The 17,941-nt window shown below is 34.7% G+C and overlaps 1 protein-coding gene across 10 annotated transcripts in view; it reads left to right on the forward strand.

Moving 5' to 3' along the window:
- The window catches only part of LOC106159109 (uncharacterized), a 37,267-nt gene extending 21,610 nt beyond the window's left edge, over positions 1-15,657 (forward strand). For all 10 annotated transcript variants that reach the window (XM_086997004.1, XM_086997005.1, XM_086996997.1 and 7 more), the window contains 7 exons: positions 10,699-10,808; positions 11,508-11,674; positions 12,197-12,369; positions 12,532-12,648; positions 13,193-13,402; positions 14,000-14,217; positions 14,701-15,657. In XM_086997004.1, coding sequence (XP_086853130.1) covers positions 10,699-10,808; positions 11,508-11,674; positions 12,197-12,369; positions 12,532-12,648; positions 13,193-13,402; positions 14,000-14,217; positions 14,701-14,832 — 1,127 coding nt within the window. In that variant the 3' untranslated portion in view covers positions 14,833-15,657. The remainder of the gene's footprint in view (positions 1-10,698; positions 10,809-11,507; positions 11,675-12,196; positions 12,370-12,531; positions 12,649-13,192; positions 13,403-13,999; positions 14,218-14,700) is intronic.
- The last annotated feature ends 2,284 nt before the right edge of the window (positions 15,658-17,941 follow it).

Genomic DNA, 17,941 nt, shown 5'->3' on the forward strand with positions numbered 1-17,941 from the left:
TGATACTTTTCCCATCTCATCAATTTTCTTCATTGGTCATATAAAAATGGCAGTAAACTGTTTATTTTGTTTTATGTTTAAAAAGTGTTAAAAATGGAAATAAACCCATTTCAGAACAGTGCTGTATTGTTTACATTTTGGCATTTTCAATATGTGACTTTGAAGTTCCATGGGCCTGAAGGCTTTTGCTAGTCACATTTTCTGAATAACCATGATACTAATATTTTATAATTAAAAATTGATGGTCATTATGCTGTAAAACATTATGTAATATTGCATGAAAATTTGAAGAAACCCCTATTTTGGGCACTGCTCCCATGATGACCATTTAAGGATAATCATGTCACTTACTGTTCTCAAACTTACAGGAAAGAAAAATGGGACTAAAATACAGCTCCAGTAGGCAATGCAGTCTGTTTGGTAAATTTTTCTGGCAATTAAACAGTTTTTTGTGAAAATTTAATTTTTCACTTATTGGCATTTTCAAGGTGTGACTTTGAAGTTCCATGATCCTGAAGACCTTTGCTTGTCACATTTCCTGAATATCCGTGATACTAATATTTTATAATTAAAAATTGATGGTCATTATGCTGTTAAACATTATGTAATGTTGCATCAAAATTTGAAGAAACCCCTATTTTGGGCACTGCTCCCATGATGACCATTTAACAAAAATCATGTCAATTACTGTTCTCAAACTTACAGGAAAGAAACATGGGTCTAAAATACAGCTTCAGTTGGCAATGCAGTCTGTTTGGTAATTTTTTCTGGCAATTAAACAGTTTTTTGTGAAAATTTAATTTTTCACATATTGGCATTTCCAAGGTGCGACTTAGAACCTCCACGGGCTTGAAGACCCGTGCTAGTCACATTTTGTGAAAATCTATGACACTTATATTTTATTATTAAAAATCGATGGTCATTATGCTGTTAAGCATTATGTAATGTTGCATCAAAATAGCAGAAAACACAATTTTTGGTGCTGCTGCCTTGATGACCATTATGGAAAAACCGTGTAACTTATGACTGTCAAACTTTCAAAAAAGAAACACAGGACTAAAATGCAGCCTGAGTTAGAAAAGCAGTCTAATTGGCTTCTTTTTCTGGAAGTTATACATTTTAGTGTTATATTCATTATCTTTTTTGGCATATTAATTATGGGACTCGGAGCTCCCATGGACATGAAGCCAAATGGTAATCATATTTTCTACATGTCCATCCTATTTATAGTCAATAAACAAAAATTGGTGATAATTATTCTCTAATTTATTATGTAATGTTACATCAAAATTGACAATCTTTTTGCACTGCTACTGCAAACATTATGAAAAGAAAACTGTGCTACTTATTATAATTTTAAACTTACAAGTACGATTTTTAGGATTGGCCTTCAGCTCATGAGAAAACCAGCTCTATCGGATTATCATGTTTATTGTATTTATGCATTTTTTGTGAAATTTTCATTTTTCTCATTCTGGCACTTTCTAAGTATAAACTTGAACTCTGATGGGCCTGAAGCCTTATGCTTTTACTTTCGTCTGTGTTACCTGTTGTGCATAAGTTGATGTTGACTGTGCAGTTAAACATAATGTATTATTGCATCAGGATTGGTAGTCTCCTATTTTAGGCATTATGGTTTTGTGCTTTTCTTAAGGTGTGACTTATGGGCCTGAAGACCTTTGAGTGGGTCAGTCTGTAAATTACCCTTGGGTATCACTAGATTAATTTCAGAGTTATAAAGTCATTTGCTTTAATAGGCCATTAAATGAGATTACGTAAAGCACACTTGTTGATATTTCCCTGTAAACTCCCAAAGGTAAAGCTCTTTGCTAGATTAATAATAAGGAAGCAGTGATAATTATGCAGGTAAATTTTGTTTAATATTGCAAATAAGTTTTAAATATATATATATATATATATATATATATATATATATATATATATATATATATATCAAACTGGAAGATTAAAAGTTTGAATAGCAGCTTCATTGGAATTATATTTACCTCAAGCTCTGCCAAGGAGGTTATATTTTCACCCCTGTTTGTCTGTCATCCACATAACACAAAAAGTTATGGACTGATTTTGCAGAAATTTTCAGGAACTGTCGGAAGTGGGCCAAAGAGGACAATGATTAATTTTTGGTGGTGGTCCGGATCAATAATCAATCAATTATCAATATAATCAACAATTGCTGCCTTGGCAGAGGTCTGCACTCTCAAAGTGCTTTTCTAGTTTTGTTGTTTTCCTTTATAATTTTTTCTCAAACACTTGCATTTGTGACTTTTAGCCCCAGGCAGGCTCTCATCTGCCTGGGGCTCTGCACATTTTCTGTATTTCTACATAAGCAGTTGTATTGTTTTTTATGTCTTTAAACATTATGTAATATTATTTTATGCACTGTCATCATTTTTCAAATATTGAGACTTTCATAATGTGAATTTGAACTCTCATGGTCCTGAAACTGTAATCTTATTGAAGGGGTGGATTGAGACCATCTTCTGGGTCTTCCGGAAGACAGTCAGGTTATTAAGTTTATATTGACTGGTATCTATTTTTTCTGTTGGAAGACCATCAAAATGGAGGATGGATCAACATAGATACTTTGTAATACTGTCAGAAAATATCTCTGGGTCCGCTCCTGTTATTGACCATGTTACCTGTTGTGCAAGATTAAAATTCAGTGTTGACTGACAGTGCTATTATAAGCATTATTTATTATTGCATCAAAATTGACAAAATGACCTTTTTTGCATCTTTATTTTCTGTTTTTTGTCTGTACATTTGACAGCTTTGCTGCCTTGTTTGTTTGTTTGTTTGTTTTATTTTTATGTACAGACACAGATGTGTCTGTACATATTGCCATCACCTGCGTCTGTTGTCGCCGTCGCCGTCCCTGTCGCCGTCGCCGTCGCCGTGCACTTTCATCGTTAACACGATAAGTGGAAGACAGTTTTACTTTTTGGCTTTATATTTACAGAGCTGATGAATATTCATAAAACGCAGGTCAAGTTCGAAAATCAGCATGTTTGGGCAATTATTGTAGTATTTATGCTGTGTTTTCACTTTTTAGCATATATGCAACACTGTTAACACATTTCCAGGAAAACCGATAGGCCTGTTGTCATGAAACTCACAGGAGTAATTAATCTTACTAAAACGCAGATCAAGTTCGAAAATCGGCATGATCGGGCCACTATTTTAGTAGTTATGCTGTTTTTTTCACTTTTCAGCATATGTGCAACACTGTTAACACATTTCAAGGAAAACCGATAGACCTGTTGTCATGAAACTCACAGGAGTAATTAATCTTACTAAAATGCAGGTCAAGTTCGAAAATCAGCATAATCGGGCCATTATTTTATAAGTTATGCTGTTTTTAAACATTTCCTCAGATTCAATTCTTAGGCATGTTAACAGTCTCATTATTTAACTAATAAGATTCGTAAAAGTGTTTGTTTGACATTTCCTGCATCTTTACAACATTGTTAGTTGATTATGTAAAAATGATGGTAAACTTGTTATCATGTATTGTAAAATAGAGTTTCAAAAATGGAAATATACTCATATCATTGCAGTTTGTCAGATTCATTCATTCACTATGTTCAGAAACTCAGAATGGAGGAAATTGGACATTAAACACTGTTCTATTGATATTTTTCCCATCTCATCAATTTTCTTAGTTGATCATATATAAATGGCAGTAAATTGTTAATTTTGTTATATGTTAAAAAATTGTTAAAAATGGAAAAAAAACATTTCAGGACAGTGCTGTCTTGTCTACATTTTGGCATTTTCAAGGTGTGACTTTGAAGTTCCTTTGGCCTGAAGACCTTTGCTAGGAACATTTTCTGAATATCCATGATACTAATATTTTATTATTAAAAATTGATGGTAATTATCCTGTTAAACATTATGTAATAGTGCATCAAAATTTGAAGACACCCCTATTTTGGACACTGCTCCCATGATGACCATTTAAGGAAAACCATGTCACTTACTGTTCTCAAACTTACAGGAAGAAACATGGGACTTAAATAAAGCTTCAGTGGGCAATGCAGACTATTTGGTAAATTTTTTTGGCAGTTAATCAGTTTTTTGTGAAAATTTAATTTTTCACATATTGGCATTTTCAAGGTGTGACTTAAAACCTCCACGGGCTTGAAGACCCATACTAGTCACATTTTCTGAAAATCCATGATACATATATTATATTATGTACAGACACAGATATGTATGTACATATTGCCATCACCTGCGCCTGTCGTCGCCGTCGTCGATCATGTCGCCGTCACTGTTGCCGTGCACTTTCAGCATTAACACCATAAGTGGAAGACAGTTTTACTTTTTGGCTTTATATTTACAGAGCTGATGAGTATTCATAAAACGCAGGTCAAGTTCGAAAATAAGCATGATGGGGCCATTATTGTAGAAGTTATGCTTTTTTTTTCACTTTTCAGCATATATGCAACATCGTAAACACATTTCAATAAAAACCGATAGGCCTGTTGTCATGAAACTCATAGGGGTAATCAATCTTACTAAAACACAGGTCAAGTTCGAAAATCGGCATGATCGGGCCACTATTTTAGTAGTTATGCTGTTTTTATGTACAGACACAGATGTGTCTGTACATATAGCCATCATCTGCGTCTGTCGTCGCCGTCGTCGCTGTCGTCGCCGTCGTCGCCGTCGCCGTCGCCGTGCACTTTTACCGATAACACGATAAGTGGAAAACCATTTTGCTTTTTGATTTGAAACTTGCAGAACTGATGAATATTCATAATACGCAGGTCAAGTTCGAAAATCAGCATGATCGGGTCACTCTTAGGGAATTTATGCTGTTTTTTCACTTTTTTCAACATATATGCAGCACCGATAACACGATAAGTGGAAAACCATTGTACCTTTTGGCTTGAAACTTACAGTACTGATGAATATTCATAATACGCAGGTCGAGTTCGAAAATCAGCATGATCGGGTCACTTATAGGGAATTTATGCTGTTTTTTCACTTTTTTCAGCATATATGCAGCACCGATAACACGATAAGTGGAAAACCATTTTACCTTTTGGCTTGAAACTTACAGAACTGATGAATATACATAATACGCAGGTCAAGTTCGAAAATCAGCGTGATTGGGTCATTTTTAGTGAATTTAGGCTATTTTTTATTCTCTTTTTTCAGCATATATGCAGCACCGATAACACCATAAATGGAAAACCATTTGACCTTTTGGCTTGAAACCTACAGAACTGATGAATATTCATAATACGCAGGTCAAGTTCGAAAATCAGCATGATTGGGTCATTTTTAGTGAATTTAGGCTATTTTTTCACTTTTTTTCAGCATTTTTGCAACACTGATAACACAATAAATGAAGAGCTGTTTTACCCTTTGGCTTGAAACTTACAGAACTGATAAATATTCATAATACGCAGGTCAAATTCGAAAATCAGCACGATCGGGTCACTTATAGGGAATTTATGCTGTTTTTTTTTCACTTTTTTCACTTTTTTCAGTATATATGCAACACTGATAACACAATATAAGAAAAACAGATTGGCCAATTGTTATTATACTCACAGGAGGGGCCAATCTTACTAAAACGCAGGTTGAGTTTGAAAATCAGCATAATCAGTCCATTATTTTAAAAGGTAATGCTGTTTTTTCACATTTCCTCACATTCAATTCTTAGGCATGTTAACAGTCTCATTATTGAACTAATAAGATACGTAAATGTGTTTGTTTGGCATTTCCTGCATCTTTACAACATTGTTAGTTGATTTTGTAAAAATGATGGTAAACTTGTTATCATGTATTGTGTAATAAAGTGTCAAAAATGGAAATAAACTCATATCATTGCAGTTTGTCAGATGCATTCATCCACTATGTTCAGAATCTCAGAATGGAGGAAGTTGGGCATTTAAAACTGTTCTATTGATACTTTTCCCATCTCATCAATTTTCTTCATTGGTCATATAAAAATGGCAGTAAACTGTTTATTTTGTTTTATGTTTAAAAAGTGTTAAAAATGGAAATAAACCCATTTCAGAACAGTGCTGTATTGTTTACATTTTGGCATTTTCAATATGTGACTTTGAAGTTCCATGGGCCTGAAGGCTTTTGCTAGTCACATTTTCTGAATAACCATGATACTAATATTTTATAATTAAAAATTGATGGTCATTATGCTGTAAAACATTATGTAATATTGCATGAAAATTTGAAGAAACCCCTATTTTGGGCACTGCTCCCATGATGACCATTTAAGGAAAATCATGTCACTTACTGTTCTCAAACTTACAGGAAAGAAACATGGGACTAAAATACAGCTCCAGTAGGCAATGCAGTCTGTTTGGTAAATTTTTCTGGCAATTAAACAGTTTTTTGTGAAAATTTAATTTTTCACTTATTGGCATTTTCAAGGTGTGACTTTGAAGTTCCATGATCCTGAAGACCTTTGCTTGTCACATTTCCTGAATATCCGTGATACTAATATTTTATAATTAAAAATTGATGGTCATTATGCTGTTAAACATTATGTAATGTTGCATCAAAATTTGAAGAAACCCCTATTTTGGGCACTGCTCCCATGATGACCATTTAACAAAAATCATGTCAATTACTGTTCTCAAACTTACAGGAAAGAAACATGGGTCTAAAATACAGCTTCAGTTGGCAATGCAGTCTGTTTGATAATTTTTTCTGGCAATTAAACAGTTTTTTGTGAAAATTTAATTTTTCACATATTGGCATTTCCAAGGTGCGACTTAGAACCTCCACGGGCTTGAAGACCCGTGCTAGTCACATTTTGTGAAAATCCATGACACTTATATTTTATTATTAAAAATCGATGGTCATTATGCTGTTAAGCATTATGTAATGTTGCATCAAAATAGCAGAAAACACAATTTTTGGTGCTGCTGCCTTGATGACCATTATGGAAAAACCGTGTTACTTATGACTGTCAAACTTTCAAAAAAGAAACACAGGACTAAAATGCAGCCTGAGTTAGAAAAGCAGTCTAATTGGCTTCTTTTTCTGGAAGTTATACATTTTAGTGTTATATTCATTATCTTTTTTGGCATATTCATTATGGGACTCGGAGCTCCCATGGACATGAAGCCAAATGGTAATCATATTTTCTACATGTCCATCCTATTTATAGTCAATAAACAAAAATTGGTGATAATTATTCTCTAATTTATTATGTAATGTTACATCAAAATTGACAATCTTTTTGCACTGCTACTGCAAACATTATGAAAAGAAAACTGTGCTACTTATTATAATTTTAAACTTACAAGTACGATTTTTAGGATTGGCCTTCAGCTCATGAGAAAACCAGCTCTATCGGATTATCATGTTTATTGTATTTATGCATTTTTTGTGAAATTTTCATTTTTCTCATTCTGGCACTTTCTAAGTATAAACTTGAACTCTGATGGGCCTGAAGCCTTATGCTTTTACTTTCATCTGTGTTACCTGTTGTGCATAAGTTGATGTTGACTGTGCAGTTAAACATAATGTATTATTGCATCAGGATTGGTAGTCTCCTATTTTGGGCATTATGGTTTTGTGCTTTTCTTAAGGTGTGACTTATGGGCCTGAAGACCTTTGAGTGGGTCAGTCTGTAAATTACCCTTGGGTATCACTAGATTAATTTCAGAGTTATAAAGTCATTTGCTTTAATAGGCCATTAAATGAGATTACGTAAAGCACACTTGTTGATATTTCCCTGTAAACTCCCAAAGGTAAAGCTCTTTGCTAGATTAATAATAAGGAAGCAGTGATAATTATGCAGGTAAATTTTGTTTAATATTGCAAATAAGTTTTAAATATATATATATATATATATATATATATATATATATATATATATATATATATATATATATATATATCAAACTGGAAGATTAAAAGTTTGAATAGCAGCTTCATTGGAATTATATTTACCTCAAGCTCTGCCAAGGAGGTTATATTTTCACCCCTGTTTGTCTGTCATCCACATAACACAAAAAGTTATGGACTGATTTTGCAGAAATTTTCAGGAACTGTCGGAAGTGGGCCAAAGAGGACAATGATTAATTTTTGGTGGTGGTCCGGATCAATAATCAATCAATTATCAATATAATCAACAATTGCTGCCTTGGCAGAGGTCTGCACTCTCAAAGTGCTTTTCTAGTTTTGTTGTTTTCCTTTATAATTTTTTCTCAAACACTTGCATTTGTGACTTTTAGCCCCAGGCAGGCTCTCATCTGCCTGGGGCTCTGCACATTTTCTGTATTTCTACATAAGCAGTTGTATTGTTTTTTATGTCTTTAAACATTATGTAATATTATTTTATGCACTGTCATCATTTTTCAAATATTGAGACTTTCATAATGTGAATTTGAACTCTCATGGTCCTGAAACTGTAATCTTATTGAAGGGGTGGATTGAGACCATCTTCTGGGTCTTCCGGAAGACAGTCAGGTTATTAAGTTTATATTGACTGGTATCTGTTTTTTCTGTTGGAAGACCATCAAAATGGAGGATGGATCAACATAGATACTTTGTAATACTGTCAGAAAATATCTCTGGGTCCGCTCCTGTTATTGACCATGTTACCTGTTGTGCAAGATTAAAATTCAGTGTTGACTGACAGTGCTATTATAAGCATTATTTATTATTGCATCAAAATTGACAAAATGACCTTTTTTGCATCTTTATTTTCTGTTTTTTTGTCTGTACATTTGACAGCTTTGCTGCCTTGTTTTTCACTTTTCAGCATATGTGCAACACTGTTAACACATTTCAAGGAAAACCGATAGACCTGTTGTCATGAAACTCACAGTGGTAATCAATCTTACTAAAACGTAGGTCAAGTTCGAAAATCAGCATAATCGGGCCATTATTTTATAAGTTATGCTGTTTTTTCACATTTCCTCAGATTCAATTCTTAGGCATGTTAACAGGCTCATTATTTAACTAATAAGATTCGTAAAAGTGTTTGTTTGACATTTCCTGCATCTTTACAACATTGTTAGTTGATTATGTAAAAATGATGGTAAACTTGTTATCATGTATTGTATAATAGTGTTTCAAAAATGGAAATAAACTCATATCATTGCAGTTTGTCAGATTCATTCATTGACTATGTTCAGAAACTCAGAATGGAGGAAATTGGACATTTAACACTGTTCTGTTGATATTTTTCCCATCTCATCAATTTTCTTAGTTGATCATTTATAAATGGCAGTAAATTGTTAATTTTGTTATATGTTAAAAAATTGTTAAAAATGGAAAAAAACACATTTCAGGACAGTGCTGTCTTGTCTACATTTTGGCATTTTCAAGGTGTGACTTTGAAGTTCCTTTGGCCTGAAGACCTTTGCTAGGAACATTTTCTGAATATCCATGATACTAATATTTTATTATTAAAAATTGATGGTAATTATCCTGTTAAACATTATGTAATAGTGCATCAAAATTTGAAGACACCCCTATTTTGGACACTGCTCCCATGATGACCATTTAAGGAAAACCATGTCACTTACTGTTCTCAAACTTACAGGAAGAAACATGGGACTTAAATAAAGCTTCAGTGGGCAATGCAGACTATTTGGTAAATTTTTCTGGCAGTTAATCAGTTTTTTGTGAAAATTTAATTTTTCACATATTGGCATTTTCAAGGTGTGACTTAGAACCTCCACGAGCTTGAAGACCCATGCTAATCACATTTTCTGAAAATCCACGATACGGATCTTTTATTATTAAAAACTGATGGTCATTATGCTGTTAAGCATTATGTAATATTGCATTAAAATAGAAGAAAACACAATTTTGGGTGCTGCTGCCATGATGACCATTATGGGAAAACCATGTTACTTATGATTGTCAAACTTTCAAAAAAGAAACAAAGGACTAAAATGCAGCCTGAGTTGGAAAAGCAGTCTAATTGGCTTCTTTTTCTGGAAGTTATACATTTTAGTGAAATATTCATTTTTATCATGTTGGCATTTTCATTGTGGGACTCGAAGCTCCCATGGACATGAAGCCAAATGGTAATCAAATTTTCTACATGTCCATGCTATTTATAGTCAATAATCAAAAATTGGTGATAATTATTCTGTAATTTATTATGTAATGTTACATCAAAATTGACAAAAATCTTTTTGCACTGCTACTACAAACATTATGAAAAGAAAACTATGTTACTTATTATTATTTTCAACTTACAAGTATGATTTGTAGGATTGGCATGCAGTTCAAATTAGAAAGCCAGCTCAAATGGGTTATCATTTATTATTGAATTTAAGCAGTTTTATGTGAAATTTTCATTTTTCTCATTCTGGCATTTTCAAAGTGTGAACTTAAACTCCCATGGGCCTGAAGCCTTACGCTTGTTACACATTTCACTTACATTGGTATTACCTGTTGAGCATAATTAAAATTTGATGTTGAATTTGCAGTTAAGCATAATGTACTTTTGCATCAGAATTGACAGTAGCCTGTTTTGTGCATTGTTATTGTCTGCTTTTTGTCTGTACATTTGACAGCTTTGCTGCCTTGTTCATATTTAGGTTCAGTTTTTTGACAGATATTTTTCAGATTGTTATTATAACAGTTAAAATTTTTTCAGTAGAGATACTAAGAGTTTTTTTAATTCAAATGTCATGATTAAGAGGAAAAAAAACAATTTTTTCTTTGCAGAAGGATCTGTGACCGGTTCAACTAGAGGTCAACGAGAGGGAGAGAATGTGCTCAGTGATTGGTCAGAAGATGATCAGCACTCTGACCTACTTAGCAGGGGTGAAGGCAGGGTAGGTGTTTGATTGGACAGTTTTTTTTCTGTCACAGTACTTAAATGACCTATCCGAAAATTGTTGAGAGAAATACTACCACCTTTTAAGAAATTCTGAATTATTCATTTTATGGTCATGAGTGAAATTTGCATATCTGCATTATGAATGTGACCCCACAACATGAGTCTTACAGCCTAAAAAAAGGTGTATGGAATTTTTTCTCTGATCAGTTTGGGAGGAAGTGTACCTTTGAGTTGGTGATTTAGAGAGTAATGTTGGAATCTTAAGTGAAAATTATTATTTATAAATAATATGAACTTTTTGTTCATGTTCCTTTTTGTGGGACCTATTATGATTCACCTTCGAAAAAACCCCAGAATTGATGCAACCAAGAGATTATCTTGAAGTCAATTCTTTGACTCACTAGAAAGGATTTGGGACATATTCTATCTTTCCAAAAAGAGTGTTGCAAAGTCCATAAAGCCAAAAAAGAGGTTTTGCTATTTACCAAACAATAATACATTCATTATCGCATCTTTATGCCCTGTAGTGTGATTTATGTATTATATTAAATTAAATCGCTAAAACCAGGTACTAAAAGATTTTGACAGGTCTTACTCGGTGTCAAATGTCAAAATTTTTTACTTTTTATTTAGTGATTTAATATTTTAACAAAACAAGATATTTATTTATTTATTTATTTATTTTTGTTGACAGGGACCCCCCAGTCGTGACTCAGGTAGCAGAGATCAAGAAGAATGGCGGGTGCGTCATCGCGACGACTCTCGTGAAGGAAGAGATCGTGTACGTGAGATCAGGGATGATTATCGTCAGAGGAGTCGACCAAGTAGCCGAGAACGCATCCCACCAAGGGACTATGACAGGTGTGTGTGTGTTTGTGTGTGTGTTGCATTTTTGGTGAGTATGCATGTACTTTTTTTATAAAAACCATTGTGAACGTTACCCAAGGCAGCAGTAGGATAAGTTTGTTATGTGTGTATTTGTCTTGCCAATTTTTGCAAGGTGAAAATTTGTCATTGGGAAGTTTAAGCTCAGGTTTGTTTTTGTTTTTTTTTTTATAGATTTTAAAAATATCTGACAGAATAATGCTATTTATTTCATTGATAGCATTTTATAAGATTACATGAATGATCTCAAATGTTTTTTCCCTAAGTCTGAAGACATTTTCACCATGTATTTTTTTTTTTTTTTTTTTTTTTTTGTATGGGAAAGAAATGGTCATGGTGTTTACGTGGAGCTAGTTTCAATTGTATCTGGACCTGTCAAGTTTTTTTTTTTTTTTTTAGTAAAATTTTTATTGCTTGTTTGCATTACATATTTCTGTTCTCCGAGCTCTCTCTCTTATTTTGATTACCTTCTGGAATTTGAAATTGTTCTTCATGTAGGGGTAGGAATGAGCCGTCTAGATTTCCTGAAAGAGAAAGACCTCCTGATGAAATTCCACCCAAACAGGAGGCTGAAGTCAGAGCAAGTAAAGATGGCATGTCACCACCTGCAGGGGGCAGCACTGAGGGCGACATGAAAGATTTACCACCAGATGTCTCTGCAAACCAAGAAGGTACATTCAATAAAATTAATAATCATGGTGGCAAGAAACAATGTTATTTTTGATAATGAGCATGTCACCCAGTTCTAGAATTTTGAAGAAATTAAGTGTTAACTTTGTAAAAGAACTAATATCAAGGACTGAACTAATATCAAGGACTGATGTTAATTTTAGGCGAGGACAAGCAGAGCACTGTGGGAGGTAACTTGGAGTATGACGAGATCTCAGACAACGAGCTGGATGAGATACTGGCCACTGAGGAGGCTGAACAAGAGGAGGAAAGTGCACCAGGTTGGTCTTTCTCTTTCTCTCTCTCTGTCTCTCTCTCTCTCTGTCTCTGTCTTTCTCTCTTTCTCTCTCTCTCTCTTTCTCTCTCTCTCTCTCTCTCTCTCTCCTCACAAGAATATGGACAGACGTAAATTGTATGTCAGTTATAGGAAAACCTGCTTAGACTCTGAGCTGTCTAATTTGCATTTTACAAAGAGTTTAAAGTGATCACTTACTCACTTTGTGTAGTTGGTTGTCCAATATTTGCAAGCACATTTGACTTTCTCATTTGATTGATTTGCTATGACAATGTTCTACAAAACATGGCCCTCATAGCCCCAAAAAATTGGAATAACAAGTCTGCTGCAGAGGATTTAAGCTGTCTATACTGTATATATTATAACTAAGTGCCAAGTTGTATCTCTCTCTCTCTCTCTCTCTCTCACACACACACACACGCACACACACACACAGTCAATGCAATCATCATTCTGTTTTTTTGAACTATTTGTTTTACACCTGTGTTTAATAATCTGCTCTCCTTCATGTCCACCATGTTCTTTTTTAGCTCCAGTTGACATATTAGACATCGACTGGCGCAGTCTGATAGCGGAGAAGGTCCCCAAGCCTGAAGTGAAGAAATCGGCTGTGAAACGGTTCAGTCCAGCCAGTGTGTTTGCCAGTATTGGTGTGTCCAGGGCACTGGCTGGAGAGCAGCTGTATAATAAGATTATCAGGACATGTCAGGAACAGTTAGAGCAAGAAGCTGCAGAGGAGGGTAAGAGTTGGTTGTTTTGTTTGCTAGCTTGTTTATTTATTTATTTGTTTAATACCTCTGCCAAGGAGGTTATGTTTTCACCCCTGTTTGTCTGTCTGTCTGTTTGTTTGTTTGTCATCAACATAACTCAAAAGTTACAGACCGATTTTGATGAAATGTTCAGGGTAGGTCGGAAATGGATTAACTTAGAAGTGATTAGTTTTTGGTGGTGATCCGGATCAATAATCAATCAATAAACAATAATAATAATCAAAAATCGCTTCCTTGGCAGAGGTCTGGGCTTTCAGAGTGCTTTTCTAGTTTGTTTATTTATTTATATGTAAATTTATGTAAATATTTTAATATAAGGGTTTTTAAATTTTCAAGTAGGACAAACATGAATTTTAGACAGGAAGGTTTATATGATGTCATGAGTTGAGCAAGATATTTTTTGCTTGGATGTCATACAAATTTTTTACATATCACTTTGAGGAGAGAGGCAGATGATCGTTTTAACTATCATCATTAAAAAAACGAATTAAGACATTTAACTGAGCCCCATAAGATTAATTTTAAGATATTATATTATCCAAAATTTAAATATGATCTTGTGCACAGCTGCAGAGGCACCTGAGGGCAGCACAGAAGAACCCAAGACAAGCCAGAGAGAACATCCGAAGTTTGCTCTGTTGAATGACGTAGCAGCATTCCATGCCACGGCAGTTCAGCGCCGCAGGGAGCGAGCTAAGTTGCTGACGGACTTGGATTCTTACAAAAGGGCCCTGAGCGCCAGGCATGATCTGCAGATCCGCAGGAAGCTGTGTAAATTTGATAAGGTAATTTGTTGTTATTTATGGCATTTCACATTGTACAGTTGTGCAGATTAAACAGGTTTCTGTGGAAGAAATATTTTTTAATGCCTAGAGAAAAGTGCAAAATTATTTTTAACAATTATGAGAAGTAATGATAAACAGAAATGAATACACATTAAAGTAAAGAACAGCACTAAGGTACAATAATGAAAAATAAAAATAATTATTATAATGATGAGGGTAAAGAAGACGGCCAAATTATTAATGAAAACAGAAAAATGAACAAATAAATTAACTTATCGGTAAAGTAAGAGGTGAATAATTTTCTCTTTTTAATTTAAATGTTAATTGTTGATTTAATGTGTTTTTGATGAAGTAAATACATGATTTATGTAACTGTTTTATCTATTGTATATTATTGATTTAAATTAATTTATTAAATTAATGATTTGAATATTTAGAGTATAAAGTCGGATTGATTTTCTCATGTCTTAATTTATATTCCAGGCTAGCGAGCTGAGCAGTGTGTTTCCGGCACCGGTTCACGACCCGGAGCTGTACAAACAGAGTCTTCAAATCCTCAGACATCCTAGAGGCGCCAGGAACGCTGCGGAGACTCCTCTCAATATCACGGCCTAGCAACCCGCAGGGGATAGATACGGGAATATTGGAGCAGTTTTGACCGAGTTTCAATAACTTCAGTATTAAAAATCCTCCGGCCAATCGCCCAAGGGGCGGCGCGCATGCTTCAAAATCTTCTGTAAACGTTGGAGACCAGAAACTCACCGCTTTAGACTTAAAAGTTTGGAAGATTGAGAGGCTAAACCGTCAGTGAGCTTTCGAACTTATCCTGTATGTATTTGGGTTACAGGATCTTCCTAGTTCCTATAAATTATGCGTTGTGACAGAGCTGCAGGTGAAATTCATCTTCATAAATATGTAGACTGCATATCATTACCGGCATACAAGACGCCTTAAGACCTAATATTAATTGCAAAAATATGGATTTTTTTTATGTCACCTAGATATACTATGACAAGTGCCAGCTACTATAACATTACGAACCTAAAAAGTCGGTTACTTTAAAACTGGCAAAACGGGCTTATTTTTGTTATTGTATGAACAGTTTTGGTTATTAAAATCCCATGGTGTGTAAGGAAAAAAATACTGAAATTTGTTGTGCTCTATAAATGTCTATTTCTCGTTGTTTGCCATGGCAAAAGTGCGCTTTCTGCAGCGATGGGTTATAGAAAATTTCAGATTTCTTTGAGAAAACGTAGGTTTTTTAGGCGACCATTAATCAATCAGCCGGTGTAATATTGTAGTACTGTGTAGAAGTGCCTGAATACGTGAATAAGTCGGCGATGAAATAATTTGAAATAATTTAAGGATATCGTGCTTAAATTGTATGAAACATGATAAAAATGCATAGAACAAAATTCATTAAAATGTTTTTCAAATGGTTGTAGTATTATTATTTTGTTTCAAAGTACAAAAATATCTTCAAGCAAGAAGGGAAAATGGTCCAAGAGCAATAAAAGCACATAAAGAGAGGTGCGCCTTTTAATGGGAAAGCAGTGTGCCACTTCCTTCAGCAGGTGGTTAAGTAATGTTAACATTTTTAATTTCTTTTTTTTTTCTGAATCTCCGGGGTACGCAATTTCCAAAGTAATTGCTAATGAAGTTCTTTTGATACCTGGGCTACTAGTTGCTGTCAAAATGGAGTGACGGTCATGTGATGATAAATTTGGAACTCTGGAATGGGTTTATAGATAGGTGAGAGCACATTTACACAGATATATATATTTGTGTATGTATTTTTTATCTATTTTTTTTCCGTTCTGTGGAATGACAGTTTATTACGCAACTAAATAGTTCGCCATGTTTTGCTTTTTATCCAGTGCATAGTTTCACCCTTACAAAAAGGATATTCTCACCCCTCACCATTTTCTAGTCTCGTGTGACGTCACACAGGACCTTCAGTCTCATTTTATTCTTTATCGTAAAAATTCAACATGGATACACAAAGAGAACATAAACCATTAAATAGCACAGAACATTTTTATCACTTGCTTGAAGCAGTAAATGAATTATCATATAGGAAGAATAGTCTGTAAGGAACGTTTTATGGTCGGCATGCAATTGCGTTAGTATGGTTTTGGCTGCTTTTGTACAGACAGGAAATGCCCAATACTAGGGAAATCATTATGGCATTTTAACACTCACGTGACAAACAACAGTATACGTGGCTATCTAATACCAATCAAAATCCTGAAGGCATACGTGAGTTAATACTGTATTTGTCACGGGCACTGTAGGCTGGAGATAAAATGTATAAGATGTTTTGTACGATGCAAGTAGCAACTGGCCGCGGCGAGTACGTTTACGTTTACATTACGTGCCATTTCTATGATATGACCTTGAGGTCAAAAAAGGAAAAAAAATCCTTTTTCGGTTGAAAAGTGATCGTACGGAGTCTCAGTGCAGTCTCAGTGCAGTTGCTGTGTGCCCCCCGTGCGGTTTCTTTGAATATCGATATGTGGTCGGTGCAGCCCCCTACGATTTTCTCACCTATGTGTTCCGGACCAAAAAAAAAAAAAAAATAATAATAATAATAATAAAAATAAATAAATAAATGAAAAACTATTAACTATTTCAAATTCATATAAGTGAATTACAATAAGCTTTAAACATATGTACTATTGTTATACCTTCTAAAACCAGCAAAGACGATAATTCTACGGCTTACGGGCTTGCGATTTTTTTAATTGCCATATATTTTAACATGACAAAATCGTGGAGGCAACAGAGGCCCTGAATCTGCTCGATTTGCAGGCTGAGGGCCAACGACTTCCACTGCCCAGACGCCTCACGAAAGAGTATCGGGCAGTATGCGAGCCACGTACAGACATCGAATGGCAAATGTTATCTAGGCTTCTGATTGAGAGCGAGAAAATACGTAAAATTATATGATACAGATTTAAATGGAACTGTTGCATAGATTTATTCAAAATTAAAATGTCCAGCAATTGGGGGTAAATTCCCCTAGATTAAAAAATCATTCAGTTCAACAATTCAAATTCTGATTAAAATTGAATTTAAATTCAAATTTTTTTACAATCTTCAGAAAGCACGACCAGAAATAGATGGACGTGTCAGTGATCTTGCTTACCAGTCTTATTCAAAGCAATGAGAAATTGCTCTCTGTAATCGTCAGCCCATTTTAATTGAATGGGATTTAATAGCGCTTTAAGAAGAGAACGATTGTTCATCCATATGTGCGCGTAAAACCCGCGTTCCGGAAGATGAGCGTCATACAGAGGTGTGAATGTCACCGTTTCGTTCGTATTAAACGCCAAAATTCCTTTATCAACTCGATCTGCTCGAAAGCCGTGTGGTGTCCTCGGAATTTCTTTGAAAAATTCTTTCCGAAGTTCACTGTCTAAAGTATTTATCCAGTCACCGATTCGAATGCTGGCGAGCTTTTGGTCGAGGTACCAGTCATTGTATTTGATTTTCAATTTTAATGCAACGGTGCGCAGTGTTTCAGAAATCGCTGTTCCTGTCTTGTTCGAGTAACTGACGATGAGGGGAATGTGCATCCCTTTGTCTTGGGCTAGCCTTTGCCTAGTTTCTCTGGCTTGAGACTGGCGGTTCATTTGTCTTTTGTTTATTGTCTTGTTCAAGTCTGGAAAAAGCATTCGCCATAATGCCACAGGGGCGCCGATGTTACCCATCGGGTACATAC

Source organism: Lingula anatina, chromosome 10 (genome assembly GCF_051362555.1).
Source record: "Lingula anatina isolate TDL-2025a chromosome 10, LinAna3.0, whole genome shotgun sequence".
NCBI classification, from domain to species: Eukaryota; Metazoa; Brachiopoda; class Lingulata; order Lingulida; family Lingulidae; genus Lingula; species Lingula anatina.